At 53.0% G+C, this 16,677-nt stretch overlaps 5 protein-coding genes and 1 non-coding gene across 6 annotated transcripts; 3 read left to right on the plus strand and 3 right to left on the minus strand.

Annotated features, from left to right (window-relative positions):
• Window positions 1-518: 518 nt before the first annotated feature.
• On the minus strand, window positions 519-5,232 carry ASPACDRAFT_54364 (uncharacterized protein; the record flags this gene model as incomplete). The annotated part of the gene is made up of 5 exons (XM_020202870.1): window positions 519-1,896; window positions 1,962-2,778; window positions 2,839-3,571; window positions 3,782-4,955; window positions 5,195-5,232. The coding sequence occupies 5 exons, from the start codon at window positions 5,230-5,232 to the stop codon at window positions 519-521; spliced, it is 4,140 nt and encodes a 1,379-aa protein (XP_020052777.1).
• An 813-nt stretch (window positions 5,233-6,045) lies between these two features.
• On the plus strand, window positions 6,046-6,830 carry ASPACDRAFT_54365 (NPP1 family protein; the record flags this gene model as incomplete). Its single annotated transcript, XM_020202871.1, has 2 exons — window positions 6,046-6,266; window positions 6,332-6,830. 2 exons carry the CDS (start codon window positions 6,046-6,048, stop codon window positions 6,828-6,830), a joined length of 720 nt encoding a protein of 239 aa, XP_020052778.1.
• Window positions 6,831-8,570: 1,740 nt separating this feature from the next.
• Window positions 8,571-8,643, minus strand: ASPACDRAFT_t275. The gene has a single exon. It is a non-coding gene; the product is annotated as a tRNA-Thr (tRNA).
• A 1,400-nt stretch (window positions 8,644-10,043) lies between these two features.
• On the plus strand, window positions 10,044-10,899 carry ASPACDRAFT_81154 (uncharacterized protein). Its single transcript, XM_020205808.1, has 2 exons — window positions 10,044-10,215; window positions 10,275-10,899. The coding sequence occupies exons 1-2, from the start codon at window positions 10,091-10,093 to the stop codon at window positions 10,615-10,617; spliced, it is 468 nt and encodes a 155-aa protein (XP_020052779.1). The 5' UTR covers window positions 10,044-10,090; the 3' UTR covers window positions 10,618-10,899.
• Window positions 10,900-11,280: 381 nt separating this feature from the next.
• On the minus strand, window positions 11,281-12,435 carry ASPACDRAFT_46603 (uncharacterized protein; the record flags this gene model as incomplete). The annotated part of the gene is made up of 1 exon (XM_020201812.1): window positions 11,281-12,435. The coding sequence occupies one exon, from the start codon at window positions 12,433-12,435 to the stop codon at window positions 11,281-11,283; it is 1,155 nt and encodes a 384-aa protein (XP_020052780.1).
• A 381-nt stretch (window positions 12,436-12,816) lies between these two features.
• ASPACDRAFT_1890856 (uncharacterized protein) lies at window positions 12,817-14,924 on the plus strand (the record flags this gene model as incomplete). The annotated part of the gene is made up of 5 exons (XM_020198596.1): window positions 12,817-13,483; window positions 13,539-14,060; window positions 14,179-14,343; window positions 14,407-14,556; window positions 14,899-14,924. Coding segments are annotated over 5 exons (1,530 nt in total), but the record flags the coding sequence as incomplete, so codon positions are not given.
• Between the last annotated feature and the right edge of the window lie 1,753 nt (window positions 14,925-16,677).

Here is a 16,677-nt window from a genome sequence, read left to right on the forward strand (position 1 = left end):
GTGAATTTAAACCAGCTGTCGAGGGAAAACGCTAGAGCAACCTTTCTATGCACATTTTCAGGCGGCTCGTCACAGTGACCCTCATCGTCGGAGATAATCGACCGACTCGTTGCTCCGAGTGGAGAATTCAGCGAGATCGGAATGTAAGTGGCAGGCTCGGCTAACCTCTATCCACGAGTACAGCGTGTGACTGTAAGCACTAAGCCCAAGGCGCATGAAGCCTGCCTATCATGCTACGCAGCTAGGCCCCCACAGAGCCGGGCGTTTCCATGCCTTATTTGTTGTAATCAGCCCCACAACAATGTGCCGAAATTGTGGCGGATTTCATTTTCTGGGGTCTGTCTGAATCAGAAAGGCCCGAAGGAGTGATGTTTAGTAGTAGTGCTACCATTTCCAACACTGTCTTGAGATTGGAAATAGGATCAACACGCGTGCGGTTTAAGCTCTGACAATTGAACCTCAACTACTTGGCTTAAAGTATGGCATATGACGACTCCATTTATGCGTCTTCCTCAGCCCTACGACTGGTATAGCCGCCTAAACGCAGTATCCGTGCTGAGCAGTGCCTCGGGCGTATCGAACTCGACCAGCTGGCCCTCGTGCATCACTGCAACGCGATCGAAATCCCGAATCGTCTCGAGCCGGTGCGCGACCGCGAGCACCGTGCAGCCCGCAAAGTCCTCCCGGATCACCCGCTGCATCCGCGCATCCGCCTCGACATCCACATTACTCGACACCTCGTCCAGCACCACGACTTTGCTCTTGCGTAGCAGTGCCCGCGCCAGACAGAGCAGCTGCCGCTCGCCGTGCGAGAATGCCTTCGCGTCCAGGGCAATTTCGATTCCACCCTTCGTCTGCACCGCCGCCCACATCCCCACACGGCGAACCGCCCGCTCCACCTCCTCATGGCTATGTCGGCTCCCCGGATCCAGATTGGCCCGAATGGTGCCGTATGTGAAGAATGTGTCCTGCGGGATAGCATTGAGCGCGTCGCGGGTCATCTGTCGTGGGATCCGCGCAATATCGACATCGTCGATCAAGATGCGGCCACAGGGGTCGAGCTCCAGCAGCCGGAAGAGGGCCGCCAGAAGGGAGCTCTTGCCACTCCCACTGCGGCCGCAGATGCCAATCCTCTGCCCCGGTTGCACAGACAGGGATAAATTCCGAAGCACCGGGGTGCTGGCTGCGTTCCCGACCGTGTACGATGCGCATACGTTTTGGAACTCGATGGCTCCCCTGGACGGCCACGAGGACCATTCTACCTGCTCGGTCAGCCCCACAGTCTCGCCAGGTTGATCCTCGGACGGCGTGTGGGCCACAAAGTCCCGAATGCGGGCGATCGCGCCGATGGAGGTTTCCAGGTCCGCCCAGTTGCGGAGGATCTGCGACAGCGACTGGCTGAAGGTGATGACGTTCAGTATGGCAAGCCCGACGTAGCCGGTGCCCAGCGTTCCGCGTAGCTTGACCACCAGCACCATGAGAATCGCACCGAGCACCGCAACGGACAGGTCCAGTGCGAGTTCCAGCCATCGCTGGATGCAGAACAGCAGGTAGAAGGGTCGCTGGGACCCGTCGAGAAGGGTGAGGCTCTGTTCTTCGAAGGCAGACGCCCATCCGAACGCACGGATGGTCGCCAAGCCGGACAGGGTCTCGAGGAATTGCGAGAAGAGCGGGGATTTGGCTTCCAGATCCAGCAGCCGCATCTGCCGAGAGGTGCGGAGGTAGAATTTCTGCAGCATCCACAGGAACAGGCACAGGGGCGGGATCACGGCTGCGAAGTACCGGGTCGAGATGCAGATCATGACCGCGGAAATAAGCCCCCCTGCGAGAGCGAACACAAAATCTAGGACGGCGTATGGTAAGTCATGATCAACCAGCGTCATGTCCTGACTGAACCTGTTTATAAAACGTGGTTATTAGTGTGACGCGACGGCGCGAATCGATTACCCAGAACGGCTTACCGATTCACTGTGGTGCCAGTATCGACCGAAGTGAAAAACGAAAGGGGCGCATGCATGACCGAGTTTAAGAGACGCTCGTGCAGCCTCTCAGCACTGCGGGGCGCAAAGAACATAAGGAGGTGGTACGACCCACCAACAAGGCTCACAGCCGTGATGATCGATGACATGCTATAAAGACCCAGGTAGAAAGAGTTGACGGCGCTGCCCTGGCTCGCGACTGCGCTCATCCAGACATTGACCAACCATTCGCTCATCTTGGGAAGTACGCCTTCCAATATGAAGGAACTCATCCATAGAGCCGTGGATGCCCAGTGCACGGTGCCGAAATACCACAGGTAAAGAGTCCAGTCTCCACTCTGCCTGGTCCTCTCCTGGCTGGTGGTGTCAGCCCGCTGTCTTTGCTCCAGGCCGGTTTGTGCATCGTCGACAGCCGTATGTGTTTGCGAACTAGCGCCCTTAGTTGTTCGATGCTTATATTGGGCTCGCAATGTACTCATGTAGCCGCCACTCGCCTCGAGATTTCTTAGTGTACCCTGTTCCGCAATAGACCCATCACCTTGCATGGCGATGACATAATCCGCATAGGAGAGATTGTGTATAGAATGCGTAGCCAGTACTACCGTTGTCCCCAGCCGACGAAAGAGGCCCTGGTTGGCAAACAGGTTCTTCATAATATGGTCTTGGGTGTCTAGGTCAATTCCTGACAGAACATCATCGAGGATGACAATCCTCTTGCGTGCATACACTGCACGAGCCAGGGCCAGCCTTTGTTTCTGTCCACCAGAGAGGGAGATACCAGATGAACCAACCTTAGTCGCTGACGTTGTGGGTTAGAGTCTCTATGGGTAACACGGGCGCTCGAATAAGGATAACTCACCGTGGCCATGCGGAAGATGAGCGACATCTTGGTCCAGTCCACATGCGCTGACAACCTGGTGATACCATGTCTCGGTGTATGGGGAGGCGCCCACAACGTTATCGCGGAAAGACATATTGCAGATCCAGGGCGTCTGATCGACGAATGCCGTCTCTCGATGTCTTGCGAGCAATAATCCCTTTGTTAAAGGCGTTTCGCCGAGAATACCCTTCACGAGCGTGCTCTTCCCGCAGCCCACCGGTCCGATTATGAAGTAGAATTGGTTTTCGTGAAAACTCACATTGATATTGTGAATCGAGAAAGATGCTGACTGGTTCCATGAAAAGCTCACCTCGCGGGCAGCGATTACCTCCGCAGAATTGTGGTGTCTGGGGGGGCTCATATCTGCGAGTTCTATACTCTCTGAGGTTGCCTGAGATTCCTGGACAGAGGCTCGAGGATCTTCCGTGAAAATGCGAGAATCCCGTCTGCTCTCTGATCGTAGGTATTCTTGAATACGGGTAAGCGAGGCCAGGGCAGTATTCATGGCAGGGAGAGCTCGAATGAAAACGTTCACGGGTGAGGCAGCCAGCGAGATCAACGTCAGCGTCGTATAGGTCGAGTTCAGATTCAATCCCTGTCCCTCTTTGGCTCCTAACGCGCAGATGGCTAACGTAACCGGTGGGGCGAGGAACCTGAGACTATTTGCAAGGAATACACGTAATACGAGCAACCGGCGATATAGCTTCGCCTCCTGAAGCTCATGAACACGAAGCTGTTGTGTATTTCGCGAGAGCCAGTCGGTGAAACCCAGCATTTTGACTGACTTCATAGACCCTAGCATGGTTGCCGTGACATCGACTCGCGTCTGAATGCTTTTCATCCAGACTTTCTGTGCGTTGCTCATGTATTTAGCCATGGACAGAATAGCAGCAGCGCAGAAAATTGCCAAGCCAGCCGGGACTATCGCTGCCATCTTGATCTCCTGCGCTAATAGATAGACCACGATAGTCAGTTCCAGGGGTACCGCCCAGAGATCATGAAGCAGCTGCAGCCCGTTGCAAATCGATTCAACGTCACTGGACATGAGTGTCACTGCAACTGATTCATCGAGAGCCGTGATGTCCAGATCCAGCGTTTTAGCATAGATGATACTGATCAAGCTCCCACGAGCACTGGCCACGAAGCGAAAGGTCATGTGGTAGAACATGCCATTCGACAGAGCAACCCCGAGGAGTACGAGGAAAAAAGCGCCCGTTAGACCCCATCCAATACTTTCAGGTTGGCGCTCATCGTTCGCAAAGCTGACGGTGCGGGTTAACAAGAGGGGCTGGGTATATTTGAACCCGATCTGAATCAAACGGGGAAGAACACAATAAAGAAAGGGTTTCAGGTTGGCACGTAGCACTGCCCAGAGCAGGGCTCGCGGCTTGCTCTGTGCCGCCATATTCCACGCATTTTTGATGCGCTGTTGAAGGAATTGTGAGGACATGTCCTTATCGATGGGATACAAATCTTCGTTTCGAAGGTCACCGTGAAAGCCCGATATCATGAGTTGGTTCAGCCAGAAGAAGAAGGATCGGCTGTAAATGCCACTCGTTTCCTCTGGCGACAAGCCTCGGTACGGCGGTAGGAGGATCTGTCGCTTTTCCACTGCCTCTGCCAGTAGAACCATTACCTTCACGGCGATCACGCTAGAGAATACTCCAGAAAGGGAACTGGCGGCTGAAGCGCGAAACAAGCTTCGCACACGGGCAGTGTCAAACACCAAAGTCAGAAGGATGTAGCCATTGATGATGGCGGATGGGCGGACAGAGCGAGCATGTTCCAGCCGCGAAAGTAGACAAAGGCCTAGACTGGCAACAAATGTTACGGCGGACTGGGGAAGAGTGGCGGGCGTGCGTAGTGATGGGCTCAGGATGTGGAATATTAACAGCGCGAGGTGAGTTGCAGCCAATGTGGCTAAGAAGATGAACTTGCTTTCGCGTAGGAAGCCTCCAGGAAGGACTTTGGGCTGCTGACCATGAAGGCATGCGATGCGATACGGTAGGATTAGTAAGAAAAGTGCCGATGGTAGCAGCGACAAGATAGTGTCTTCGAAGATGGGTGTAAAGTCGGAGCCTACAGAAGTCACCGGGCTGCGCTTAGGCAATACTGAAGTATTCCAAGGCCCTGATTGCTCAAGATATGTTGACATGATTAAAAACTCGTGGGGACCGCGCAATGTCAATCGGTGGAGTCACTTGGGGATCCAAACTTTATGTACGGGATTCTTTGCACAGAGAATATGAAATTGACGTGATTACTTGTGATGAAATTCTGCAGCCTTCGCCTTCTTGTAGTCTATCAGTATTTGGTGTACTTAGTGGCTGCTTACTGATTCTGCTTATCGGCCCAATCGGATATTGTCAACATGCATATTGCGAGATCAATGTGCCTGAGTATCCCTGTCCCATCCCCCAATAGATGGCCGTGAGCATGTCGTCATCATCTGCCAAGCAGCAGTAGCGCAGCACTCAGGTTGTAGTCTTGAGGCGAAGAATGCAAGTCTGCGGTTTGCTGCAGACAAGAGATTGGGGGGAATCGGCTGTTGGGTGTTCATTTACGCTCCCAGCGGTCACCGTTACAGAATCTACCACCAGCTTCCACTCTGTCATTTCAGTGCCTAGCTCCTCCCGAGCCAGACGACCCCTGATATTTGAGGCCAAGACATAGATGTCTCTGCCGATGTCGATCACAGGAATGTTCCGACGAAACCCCGAGTATCAAAGGAAGGCTTGGCAGGTGGAGCTGTGAAACCGATCCAATTCAATCCACCCAATTCCCCCGAATGCCCAACCTTATATTAACCTTTCCGCCATGCCAGAGGAACCTTGAACCTTAAGAAATTGACCAACTGGAACCTTTCCACTCATCTTCATCCGACCGTGTCCGGGACCCTGCAGGCTGTGTCCTATTGGCAATCGTTCGATCCATGATCCGGCCAAAGGTCACTCTATGGTGAGTCTTTCGACCTCGCGGTCTGGGGCAGGTACCAAGTACATGAGCTTGGCTGCGTCAATGAGGCGGGGTAAAGTACATGACCTCTTGAATTGAGGAGTGCATGCTTTTGGAAGCTGTGTCGTATGAAAAGCTATATAATGGAGCTCGAAGCCGGCTGCACCTCAGCTATCACCCGCACCACCCAGCAAACACTCACATTCCTCAGCCCCCTATTACTCAAGCACAATGCTTCCCAAGTCCATCATCAACCTTCTCACCACCCTCGCTGCGGCGCAGGCCTCGCCGCTTGTTAAACGGGCCGTCGTCCCTCACGACAGCATCACTCCTTTCCCTGAGACGGTCCCCGACGATGCCGTCGGCAACACCTTCAAGAAATTTGAGCCCTATCTTCACATCGCCCACGGCTGCCAACCCTACCCAGCTGTCGCCGCCAACGGCGATACCAGGTCAGGCCACCCTCTCCTTCCCGTCTCAACCCGTGATCATCCCACTAACAGTCAAACAAACACAGCGGAGGCCTCCAAGACACCGGAAGCGCGACCGGCGGCTGCCGCGACCAGTCCCGGGGCCAGACCTACGTGCGTGGGGGCTGGTACAACGGCCGCTACGGGGTCATGTACGCCTGGTACATGCCCAAGGACATGCCGACCAGCGGGGTCTCGACGGGGGCGCACCGCCACGACTGGGAGAACGTGGTCATCTGGGTGAACAACCCCAGCAACGCCAGCCTGACGCTCCTCGGGGGCGTCGCCTCGGGCCACGGCAAGTATAAGAAGACGACCAGCCCGCCGCGCCAGGGCGACCGGCCCAAGGTCGAGTACTTCACCAGCTTCCCAACCAACCACGAGCTGCAGTTCACGGAGACGCTGGGCCGGGATCTGGCGCTCGTCGCGTGGGATTCGCTGCCGCAGGCCGCCAAAGATGGGTTGGAAGCCGCGGACTTTGGCAAGGCGACGGTGCCGTTTAAGGATGCCACGTTCATGAACAATCTCGCCAAGGCAGCGCTTTGAAATTTTTTCGGACAGAGACTAGGTCCATCGGCGAGGTCCCAAGATCAGTCATATGGGATGTATTGAAGAATTTAGTCTCACCTCTCTTGAGCTCAAAGAAACTGTTGTTGTGACTAGGCATCTTTTACTGGTGTTTCGGGTTGACAGTATAGATTTTGTGGATCCCGTGTTCGGCATCGTTGCTTGTGGCGTATCCTTCCATACCATCTAAACAAATATAACACTATTGTACTAGCTCCTCAGCAATCTCGGCACGCAATGAACATTGTTAGCACTTGTCTAGCTCGCCACGTGCTCGGGTTTGATCTTCTTTAACCGTAGCCGACGTAATGGTCGATGGCGAGCAGGCGAAGCGTGGATTCAGCCCCGAATTTGTAGGCAAAGCAAACTACCTTTTCCTCTCATTTGGTTCATTTTTCACTCTTTCTCGTTGAAGCATTTCATCTTTTATTCGTTAATTGAACAAAAGATGACCTGGTCAATTCTGATCACAGGGATTTCGGGTTATATGTAGGCCAGCCCATGGGCCTGTACTGTAGACGACGATGACCAAACTGCTGACTCGCCTGTCACCTGTAGAGGCGGTGCCATTGTGGCCGAGGTCCTCGAATCCCAGCAGAACAACGACCTGGCGAGCTGGCACATTGCAGGGCTCGTGCGATTAGAGGCCCAGGCAGCCAAGATCCGCTCGCTGTCTCCAGTCGAACCGATCGTCGTTTCAGATTTTGACGAGTTAGACAAGCTTGAGAACATTGCCCAAGGATATGATGGTAAGAAAAAATGGATGCTGCTTTCATTGTTTGACTTCTTCGATGCTGATCCTCGAGGGTGGGTACTAGGTAGGTCAACGGGGTAAACATACGCAACTAGGTTGATTTCCTCCTGAGGCTCCAAATCAGAGCGCTCCATGACAAGGTTAGGATATAGAGAGAGCATGAATTAAGCCGAGCCAGTGTGGTCGCCAGCAGACCTACCACTTTCGGTGGCAACATCTATATACCCCTGTTATGGAAGGTTGGCCGATAATGGACTGGTTCTCGAATGGGTATTGTAGTCCTATCATGCCAAAGCAACAACCGAGACCAGTGAGATACGATCTAGCATGGATAAAAATACATGTCATTTTGGTGGTGTTGAGGGGAAGGCAATGGTAGCGCACCTATCGGTTGCGGGTGAGTCCGCAATGATCCCCAGGGCACGGACTTCATCGAGCCATTTTAAGCTCATTTTTGGAGAATATCGTAGCGGTATGATTCGCCTCGGTTCCTTCCGGGTCAAGATCCGCCAGTCTCCCATTCTCGATGCTTTAGAGGGCGCGGTAAGGTTTTTATTTGAGTTGCTTGAGTTCGCTGACGAGGGACTCACATATTGGGGGGGGGGAAGCCATAAAAGGGAAAGGAAAGACTTCTAGCTTTATACAAAATTCTCACTCGACTCTATGTGTCCACAATATTCCAGGCAGAAACTGCTGGATACCGGGAACGAATCAGTAGTCGGGGTTGTTTGACACGTTTGCAAGTGACATGCGATATGTGCAGGGGCTGGCTCAACGTTCTTGGGGAGCACATACAAGACGAAATGCAGCAAATAGACATCTTGCACGCCTTTGTCTGATGTCATTTGGGCCCAAGTAGGAGTCAGAAAGAAATCATGAAGGACAAAAAAAAACAAGTTGAGGTGAGGTGCGTTTTGATTGGTTCACAGGAACAGAGGAGAAGACAACAAAAAAAGAAACAGATGTGCTCCCACGCGGATTCGAACCGCGGACCTCATGATTACTAGTCATGCGCTCTACCAACTGAGCCATAGGAGCCTCTTTGTTGAATAGTTTTTTGTGCAGCGTAATATGTATGCCATTCATTTCAGCAATATCACTTGGAACTTTATTAACACTACTCGCTCGTTTAAAAGTGCATTGGCAATATGACAAGATTTCCTTAGATTAAATTATTTGCCTCGTAGTTCAACTAATAGCAAGAGCTGTTGAATGAAGACTTAGAAATACCGTCCCTTTTTCTATGATTATGGTTTCGAAGGGGCGGTGGGGTCATCTATATATTTTTCTAAATTACGGCTACACCTGCGCCCTGCACACCTGGCAGAAACACCCAACCAATTCTCACTGAGCTCGATTAAAAGTAATCTGAACCATCACCAAGCACCCACTACACAGGAGGTACTTATTAATCTTGTATCCCTTATACAGTCTGAGCGGATCATATTCATGACAAAGCTTTGGCAAAGGGGTCAACCAATCGAACCTCCACCAGCAAATAAATGCTGATACCAGGGCACCAAATCCGAGTATGAGATAATTGATGAAAGGTCTTTGAAACATGGTTGGTTACTACAGCATTAGTGCTCTTTAAGCGCCTGGCTTGGTGTTCTTCTTACAGGGTAGGGGTCTCGCCGTGGCTTCACCGAACTTTGGCTTGTCTTGTATGGTCAATGCCAAAATTTCTACTATTCATTCTACAGTCCCTCATATACAAACTCTAAAGCATGTTAGCACCTTTCCAAGTCTCTAATTGACTGATTACCAAGCAGGAGGAATGAGTGGCAGATCCGTTCAACAACTGAACAGGAATCGACATGCGGATGTAACCCTCAACGTTACGGGTCACAGGTGAAAAAGGTGCTGCCTGGCAGTAACTTAGTACAATGTCATAGGATCGAGCAACAGACAACCCATCTCGACGGATAGTCATTGCCGAAGGATTGAGTTACGATCGTGGTTTTTGATTGATGCCTGGCAATTTAGACCCACTGGGGAAGGGTCTCCGGAGAAATGTAGAGATGGTGAAGTCGGGTCCATCTTATTTTCTTGGCGAGGTGGCTGCGCTCGTCAGGCAACCATCTTTCATCTGCTAGAAAACTCGATTTCAACACTCTCGAAACCGACGTAAACTCCTTCGTCCTAGGTGATCTCTATACAGTAGCTTAGTGCTGATGCAGGAACCAACATGGGTAGATCATTGGCGAGATCCGAGCTACGAGATGGAGATCTTTTGGGGGCTTAATGGGGCTTAGACGTTAGACATGAGACTTGACCAACCAACGCCAATATCCTGTGCAGTACATCTTTTGCCAGAGGTCATGATGCTTTAGTATACAATACAACATAACTCAGGCATTGGTGTATCTTGCATCTTATATAAAGCCCTGCTCCTCCCCCCCACCAATCTAACCTCCGTCAACTCAAGACTCAACAGCAGAACAAGTACCCAGCAGACCTCTCAACCAATCTCAACGCAGACACAATGCCTTGCAACGTCATCAACAACCCGAGCTTTGAGACCGGCGCTCTCGACGGATGGTACGCCTCCACTGGTAACGTCGCCAACATCGTGCAGGGCACTATCGCACACGCCGGAAACTACTACCTGTAACAATCCCTCTCTCCCACCCCTGAAGTCCATGCTACTGACACTTCATGATCCCTAGCGATGTCACCGGAACAGCCGAGGTACCCCAAGTCTCCGTCGCACAGGACCTTTACTGGCTCGACGACGAGAACGAGCACACCCTGACCCTATGGGTTCGCGTGGCCGACCCCATCCCCAGCACCGGCCACTGCGAAGTGAGCGCTTATCTCGGCGAGGACCCCGAGGCGGGTGCGATCGCCTCCGACTTCGTCTGGCATGCCGACGAGTGGATACAGCTGACTGGATCCATCCAGCCCCTGGCGCGGGATTTGACCCTGCACTTCATCGGCTCCTGTGTTGACGCTGGGAAGGAGGTCCCCGCGCATATCCTGTTTGACGATGTGGTCCTGAGTGACTGTTAGATGTGGCTGTGGATTGACAAGTAGAGTGCCACAGAATGTTGAACATGATCGGATTCTTCTGCGTTGGGAATATACTGTATGTAGGCCTGCTTGTCGATCATCTACCAGTTATATTTAAGTACACACGCTACTAGTTCTTCTGAACTTGAACGTGCATTATGGTTACTGGGCAGGAGTGTACAGAACTGGTGGAAGAGAGCAAGCATCAATAGCCCCGCTGCGGATAAAATCCGTGTGATGCTCAACCCTAATCATCCCATCTATTGGCGCCCCATGTGCATGTCGTATCAGTGTGGAGTACGTAGTGACGCAAAAAGGCTTCTCCTCTTTCTTCTACACAGCGGTCCTTTATAGGCCTCCTTAGAGATACATTGTCTGTTCCAAAAACCAGAGCGACCGTCTGCCTTCCGATTTACTGATGGCGGATGCCCTGTAAGCATAGCCAACGGCGAAACAAACGCCGCTTGTGTTCAAGATAAAAGCATGACTATCATTCATTAGTCAATGACATGTCTGTTTAGCATTAGTATGAGTTGATGTTATAGTTCCTTCTTCTTTTTCTTTTTTTTGGCTATCATTATGCCGTCTAGGCAAACAGATGGCAATGGTATAAAACAAGGCTCCGGCTCGTTGTTTATAGTTCCCCTGTCCAGTCGCCGCTATCTAAGCCTCCTCAAGCTTGGCTCTCAACCACGGAATCTCCTCCAACCCGTACCGATACGCCCGAAACAAGGCATTAGACTCCCCTGGAAACAACCGTGCCGTCACCTCATCGGGATACGGCGCGAAGTGGGGGTTAACATACTCCCAGCAAATCTCGCCCTCGTGCGTGACCTCAAATACCCGCCCAAAGGCACTCTCGCACAGCAGCGTGTTCCCATTCCCCAACCGCTGGGCACTGCCCATAAACGGCGTGAAGAAGGCGATGGGCTGCGACCGATCGCGATACTCCCAGACGATCTGCTTCGTGGCACGGTCGACCTCGATGGCGCGGGAGTAGGTGATCGACTCGCCGGTGCGGAAGGCTCCGTTGTCGAAGATGAGGATGTTGCCGTTGTCCAGCTCGATGGCGTTGTGCTGCTGCGCCAGGGTCTCAGACCCTAGGTGCCAGACGATGGCACCGGTGGCCTTTTCAATGATGATCACCGCGGACACGGAGCGCAGCGAGGCCAGGATGTGCCGCCCATCGCGCAGGGGCAGGACAGAGTTGATGAGCGGGTAGTGCTCGCGGGTGTAGTGCGGTTGCAGGGGGAACTCCGCCGCGCGGGGCAGCAGGTGCTCCGAGACCTTCCATTGCCACACGAGCTGGCCCGTCGCGTCGACTTCGTTGATTGTGTCCGCGTACGTGCGGCCGTCGACCTCGCTACCGGGAACGCCGCCGAGCACCTGTGCCGCTTGCGTGGCGGACAGCAGTTCCAGGCTCGTGTATAGCAGGCGCCCGTCGCCGTAGTGATATTGGTCGTGGTGGCCGAGGGGGTCGATGAATTGGCGCACGATGGTGCCCTCGGGATCGAGCTCGCTCATGATGCCCCCGCCGTACTTGTTGAAGAAGGGGAAGGGGAATGGCCCGCCATCGTGTGTGGTCTGGTTTGGAAAGGGGCGAAGCGTGTTAACGGCCAGGTTGCCGTTGGGGAGGATTCGCGCGTGTCGGCCGATACGACCAGGGAGCTTCCAGGTGTGTACTTCTACGCCATCGATGTCGATGAGGTGCGCTCGGTCACTGGTGAGAGGGCAGAAGAGTGTGTAACCTCCAAAGGATCGTTGCTTGTCGACTCCAATGAGACCAACGCCTCGTCTCTTCAGGGTGTTTTGCTCCATTTGCTGGGAAAGAAAGGATGAGGCTGTGAAAGTGTCTTGATAAAAGTAGTGGTATACAGCAGCCGAAGCTGAAAAAAAATAAGATTCGACTTCTTAAATGAAAGTGGCATGGGTTGAAGCTGTTGTGTGCCTGTGCAAACGAGATGCCGCGGGCCGGCGGCTTGCCGGCGGGATGCCGCCGGCATCGGATCCCTCCGCACCTCTGCTACAGTGATACTTATTCTGATATCAGAACATGGCTTTATCACCTCATCTACCAACCTATCCCGTGCAGGTATCGAATCAGTGCTGTAGAGAACCAGTAAAGGATAAAAATGGAGGGATCTCGTCCGAAGCATGTTGGGAAGCCTTGCTATCTCTTAACTGATATACAAAGCCAGTATGACTGCCTCAACCAAGTCAATGTCGGTAGTGCCTGAGCCAAAGGACACCTACTCCCATGAGCCAGACGGAAACATCGATGACCTTATCAACACCCCGGGGTATGACCCGGACCTCCAACCCACAGCTGGTGAAACCCGCAGGGCCAAGATGAAGGTCGACTTGTGCATTCTACCTTTCATCGTGGTCTGCTTCTGCTTTTTGCAGTTCGACCGCACAAACATCGGTAATGCTTTGACAGATACGCTGCGGGCTGATATTCATGTGAGCAACTCGGCGGTCAATATGGCCCAAACCTTGTTCACCGTGGGCTTCATCATCACCGAGTTGCCTTTCAACGTTATCAGTCGATACATAGGCCCCGAAAGATTCTTGCCTATCACTATGTTCGTCTGGGGCGTCGCCACATGGTGCCAGATCTTCATCAAGAATGCGTCGGGGCTAATCGCCGCCCGATTCTTCATCGGAGCCCTCGAAGGCGGGTATATCCCCGGGTTCGCCCTCTACATCTCCCAGTACTATACCCACCAGGAGCTTGCGCTGCGATACGCGATATTCTGGGCCTCAAATAGCTTTGCTGGCATACTTGGTGGCCCTCTGTCCATCGGACTTCTCTCTCTAGGCGGTCGACACGGGCTTCACGGATGGCAGTGGCTTTTCTTGATCGGTAAGTTCTTCGTTCGAGATCGACTTCCCACACAATTCAACTGACAAACAAGCAGAGGGCATCCTTACATGCCTTCTTGGTATTGTGGCGTACCTGTACCTTCCACACAGCCCCATCCGCCCCAAGACTTTCTTCCGCCGATCATATAACATCTTCACCCCCCGCGAGGCCTCTATCCTAATCGTCCGGGTGCTCAGTGACGACCGCACCAAGACACAACGAGCACAAGGGCGTCACCAGCGGCAGTCTATCACACTCCCTGACGTGTGCAGCACCTTCACCGACTGGCGCCTCTACGGACACCTGGCTGCCGCCTTCTTGTCAATGTTGATGATCTCCCCGATGAACACCTATGCCCCCTCTATCATAAAGAGTCTCGGTTTCACCAGTCTGCAAGCCAACGGCCTCAACTCTGTCGGCAGCGCCGGCGCATTACTCTTGTCCGTCACATTGGCGTTTAGCAGCGACCGGTCGCAGGAGCGTGGGATTCACATTGCCGTCGGATACCTCTGGGGTGCGGCGGGGTTGTTGTGGTTGGCGTTGGCGCCGGATTCGAGTGGGAAATGGTTGCTCTATGGTATGTGTGTCTTCCACTCGGTGCTCCTCTTTCTTTTCTTATTGATATACTTTCTTCCTTTCCCCATCTTACTTTTTTTTTCCTTTTACCTATAATAGACACTGATAGCAAGCACCAGGGGGAGTCGTGTGGGCCCAGATGGGGATGGGCTGCGCCCAAGCGATCAGCGCCGCCTGGCTGACGACGAAGATGCCGGAGAGGAAGCGGCCAGTGGCGCTGGCGGCGTATGTCATGAGTATTCAGCTGGCGAATTTGCCAGGCAATCAGTTGTTTCGAACGCAAGGTATGTTGTAGTGATTCATTTGTGGCTCTCTTATGGTTTATCAAGGCTAACAAAGCCAAACAGATGCACCGCGGTATACCCGAGGGCTTATCATTGCCGCCTCTTGTGCCATCGGAGCCGCCGTCATCATTTTGGTTTGGAAAGTGCTCTACCGCGTGTTCGATCAGGAAGATGATCTAGCTGAAAGAGAGCAGGCGGGGTCTTACGATGCAAGTCGAAAGGAGGATCAACCATGAAAGAAGTGATACAGAGCGGACAACTGGGGATGTAGCTATCCGGCGATCAGTGCTGTATACTAGACAATTCGTCATGGCTTCGCACCCGATTTAAAGTATTGATTTACAGTACTTTGCAAACTGGCTGGCTAGACTCACTTGCGGCTCTTTGTGCTTGTGAACCCCTCGAAGCCATAGTGAAGCGCATAAGATAGGCTACAACTGCCAAGGTACGGTTGCCGGGTAACTTCGAGTACCTTATCAATGCCGCTAAACCACATTGGACCTGCTATCACCCCATTCCACGCTAAAGTTCGCCATTGGCCCACTCCCCGTTAAGATAAGCACCCCATCAGCTTTTCAAGTGTAAGTTACCTTATGGCCCCGGCGACCGCAATGTCTTCAAACTCGGTCGAACCATGCCTCCTGTACGGTCAGCTAGGGCCTCGAAGGCGTGTACTTCGTGCCGCAAGAACAAAACACGATGCTATCCATCCCAAGGTCTCGGCAGCGGCTGTCTTCGCTGCGCGACGCTAGCGCAGCCTTGCTCGCTGGATCCCGAGCCGACGAGCCCTAATTGCAGGTCGAGCCCGTCAATCCATTGCCGGCCGGAACATACTCAGAACACAAGAACCGTCGCTTCTGAGGTTAATCAGCAGAGTGTGGTTGACGAGAGGTTCTATCTCTTCTTACCCATGTTGCTTGTTCGATACTGAGCATAGTCAAGAGCTAACAGCCATAAGCACAGAATCGCCAGACTGGAAAGAACGGTAGAGAGTTTGATCGACCGTCTGGATGCCAAGATCGATGCCCTAGCTAGCCGGTTCAACGAGGAATCCCCTCCAAGGAGAGCACGACAAGGTAACATTGAGCATGAACCAGCCCCTGTGCTCCTCATCAGGGAGGCTGCCTTAGACGTTGGCGTACGCTCACCGGAGCAGAACGAAGCTCGTTCCGAAGTGTATGCCGACCCAATATCTTCAGGGCTGGTTTCACCGTCTATCGCCCACTCATTGGTCGAACTGTGAGTGTGCATCCTCAATGACACCCGAGCTGGCACCACTAGCTTACACTAAGCTACCAGATTCCATACCCACTACGGCAGATGGGTGAAGTTTCCAGAGGATCTCTCAACACTGGCCCTTTTCTCACGAATCAGACAGTCGCCGCTCCTTACGTGCAGTATATTGCTAATTGCAGTCAGACACACCACGCAAGACCTTGCCGACAGACTCGCACCTCAGTTGTTCCGAGAAGCAAAACGCCTTGTCACCTCCTCGTTACTCGTGGTCCCCCAGACGACGCCGTTCTTTCAGGCGGTTCTGATACTGAGCCTGTGGTCGACGACCATTGGTCAGGTGCCGCTGAGTATTGACAGCTGGCTTTTGACCGGCTATGCTTTGCAACAGGCATTGATCAGCCCGGATTTTGTGGAAGTTATGCGATCCGACGCAGCTCTTCCGACTGCACAGAGACATATTGATGCATGGTGCCTTTGGAACCACCTATGCCTGGCTCACTTACAGCATGTCCCATCCCTTGTCATTCGTACACGCCTACCTTACTGACCTATTTCTCAGATACTGCGTAGGCACTCGCCGTCAGGCTCTGCTGACTGACGTCGATATCGAACGCTGCGCACGCTTGATGCAAACGGACAGCATCATTAACTACGAAGCGCGAATGATCGCCGAGGTCAAGCTGTACTGGATCATCTACTGCAAGTGTTGCGGGCCGCAACCGGATCTCGAAGCAGTGAAACGTGCTCTAGCGAATTGGCAGCAAGAGTTCCTCGCACTGTTTGGTATCTGCTGTCCTTTCCCTTGTTTTCTCACTCCTGCGGCTTCTAACCATGCTTCAAGCGCAACCTCGCTCCCAGTTCCTGCGCATGGGCTTTCACTTCGCGCACCTCCTCGCCTACAGCAACCGTCTGAAATCATCATCTCATGAGTCATCCGACACCATAGCCACCGCCATTAACAGCAGCAGCGCATCCCTCGTCGCTGGAATGCTGTCCCACGCGAAAAACATCATCGACCTCGCGATCGACACCACAGATGACCGAACCCGCCATCTGACGGATCAGATCTACCATCTCGTCACGTTCGCGGCGCTCACC

The sequence above is a fragment of the Aspergillus aculeatus genome, assembly GCF_001890905.1.
Source record: "Aspergillus aculeatus ATCC 16872 unplaced genomic scaffold ASPACscaffold_16, whole genome shotgun sequence".
In the NCBI taxonomy this organism is placed as follows: domain Eukaryota; kingdom Fungi; phylum Ascomycota; class Eurotiomycetes; order Eurotiales; family Aspergillaceae; genus Aspergillus; species Aspergillus aculeatus.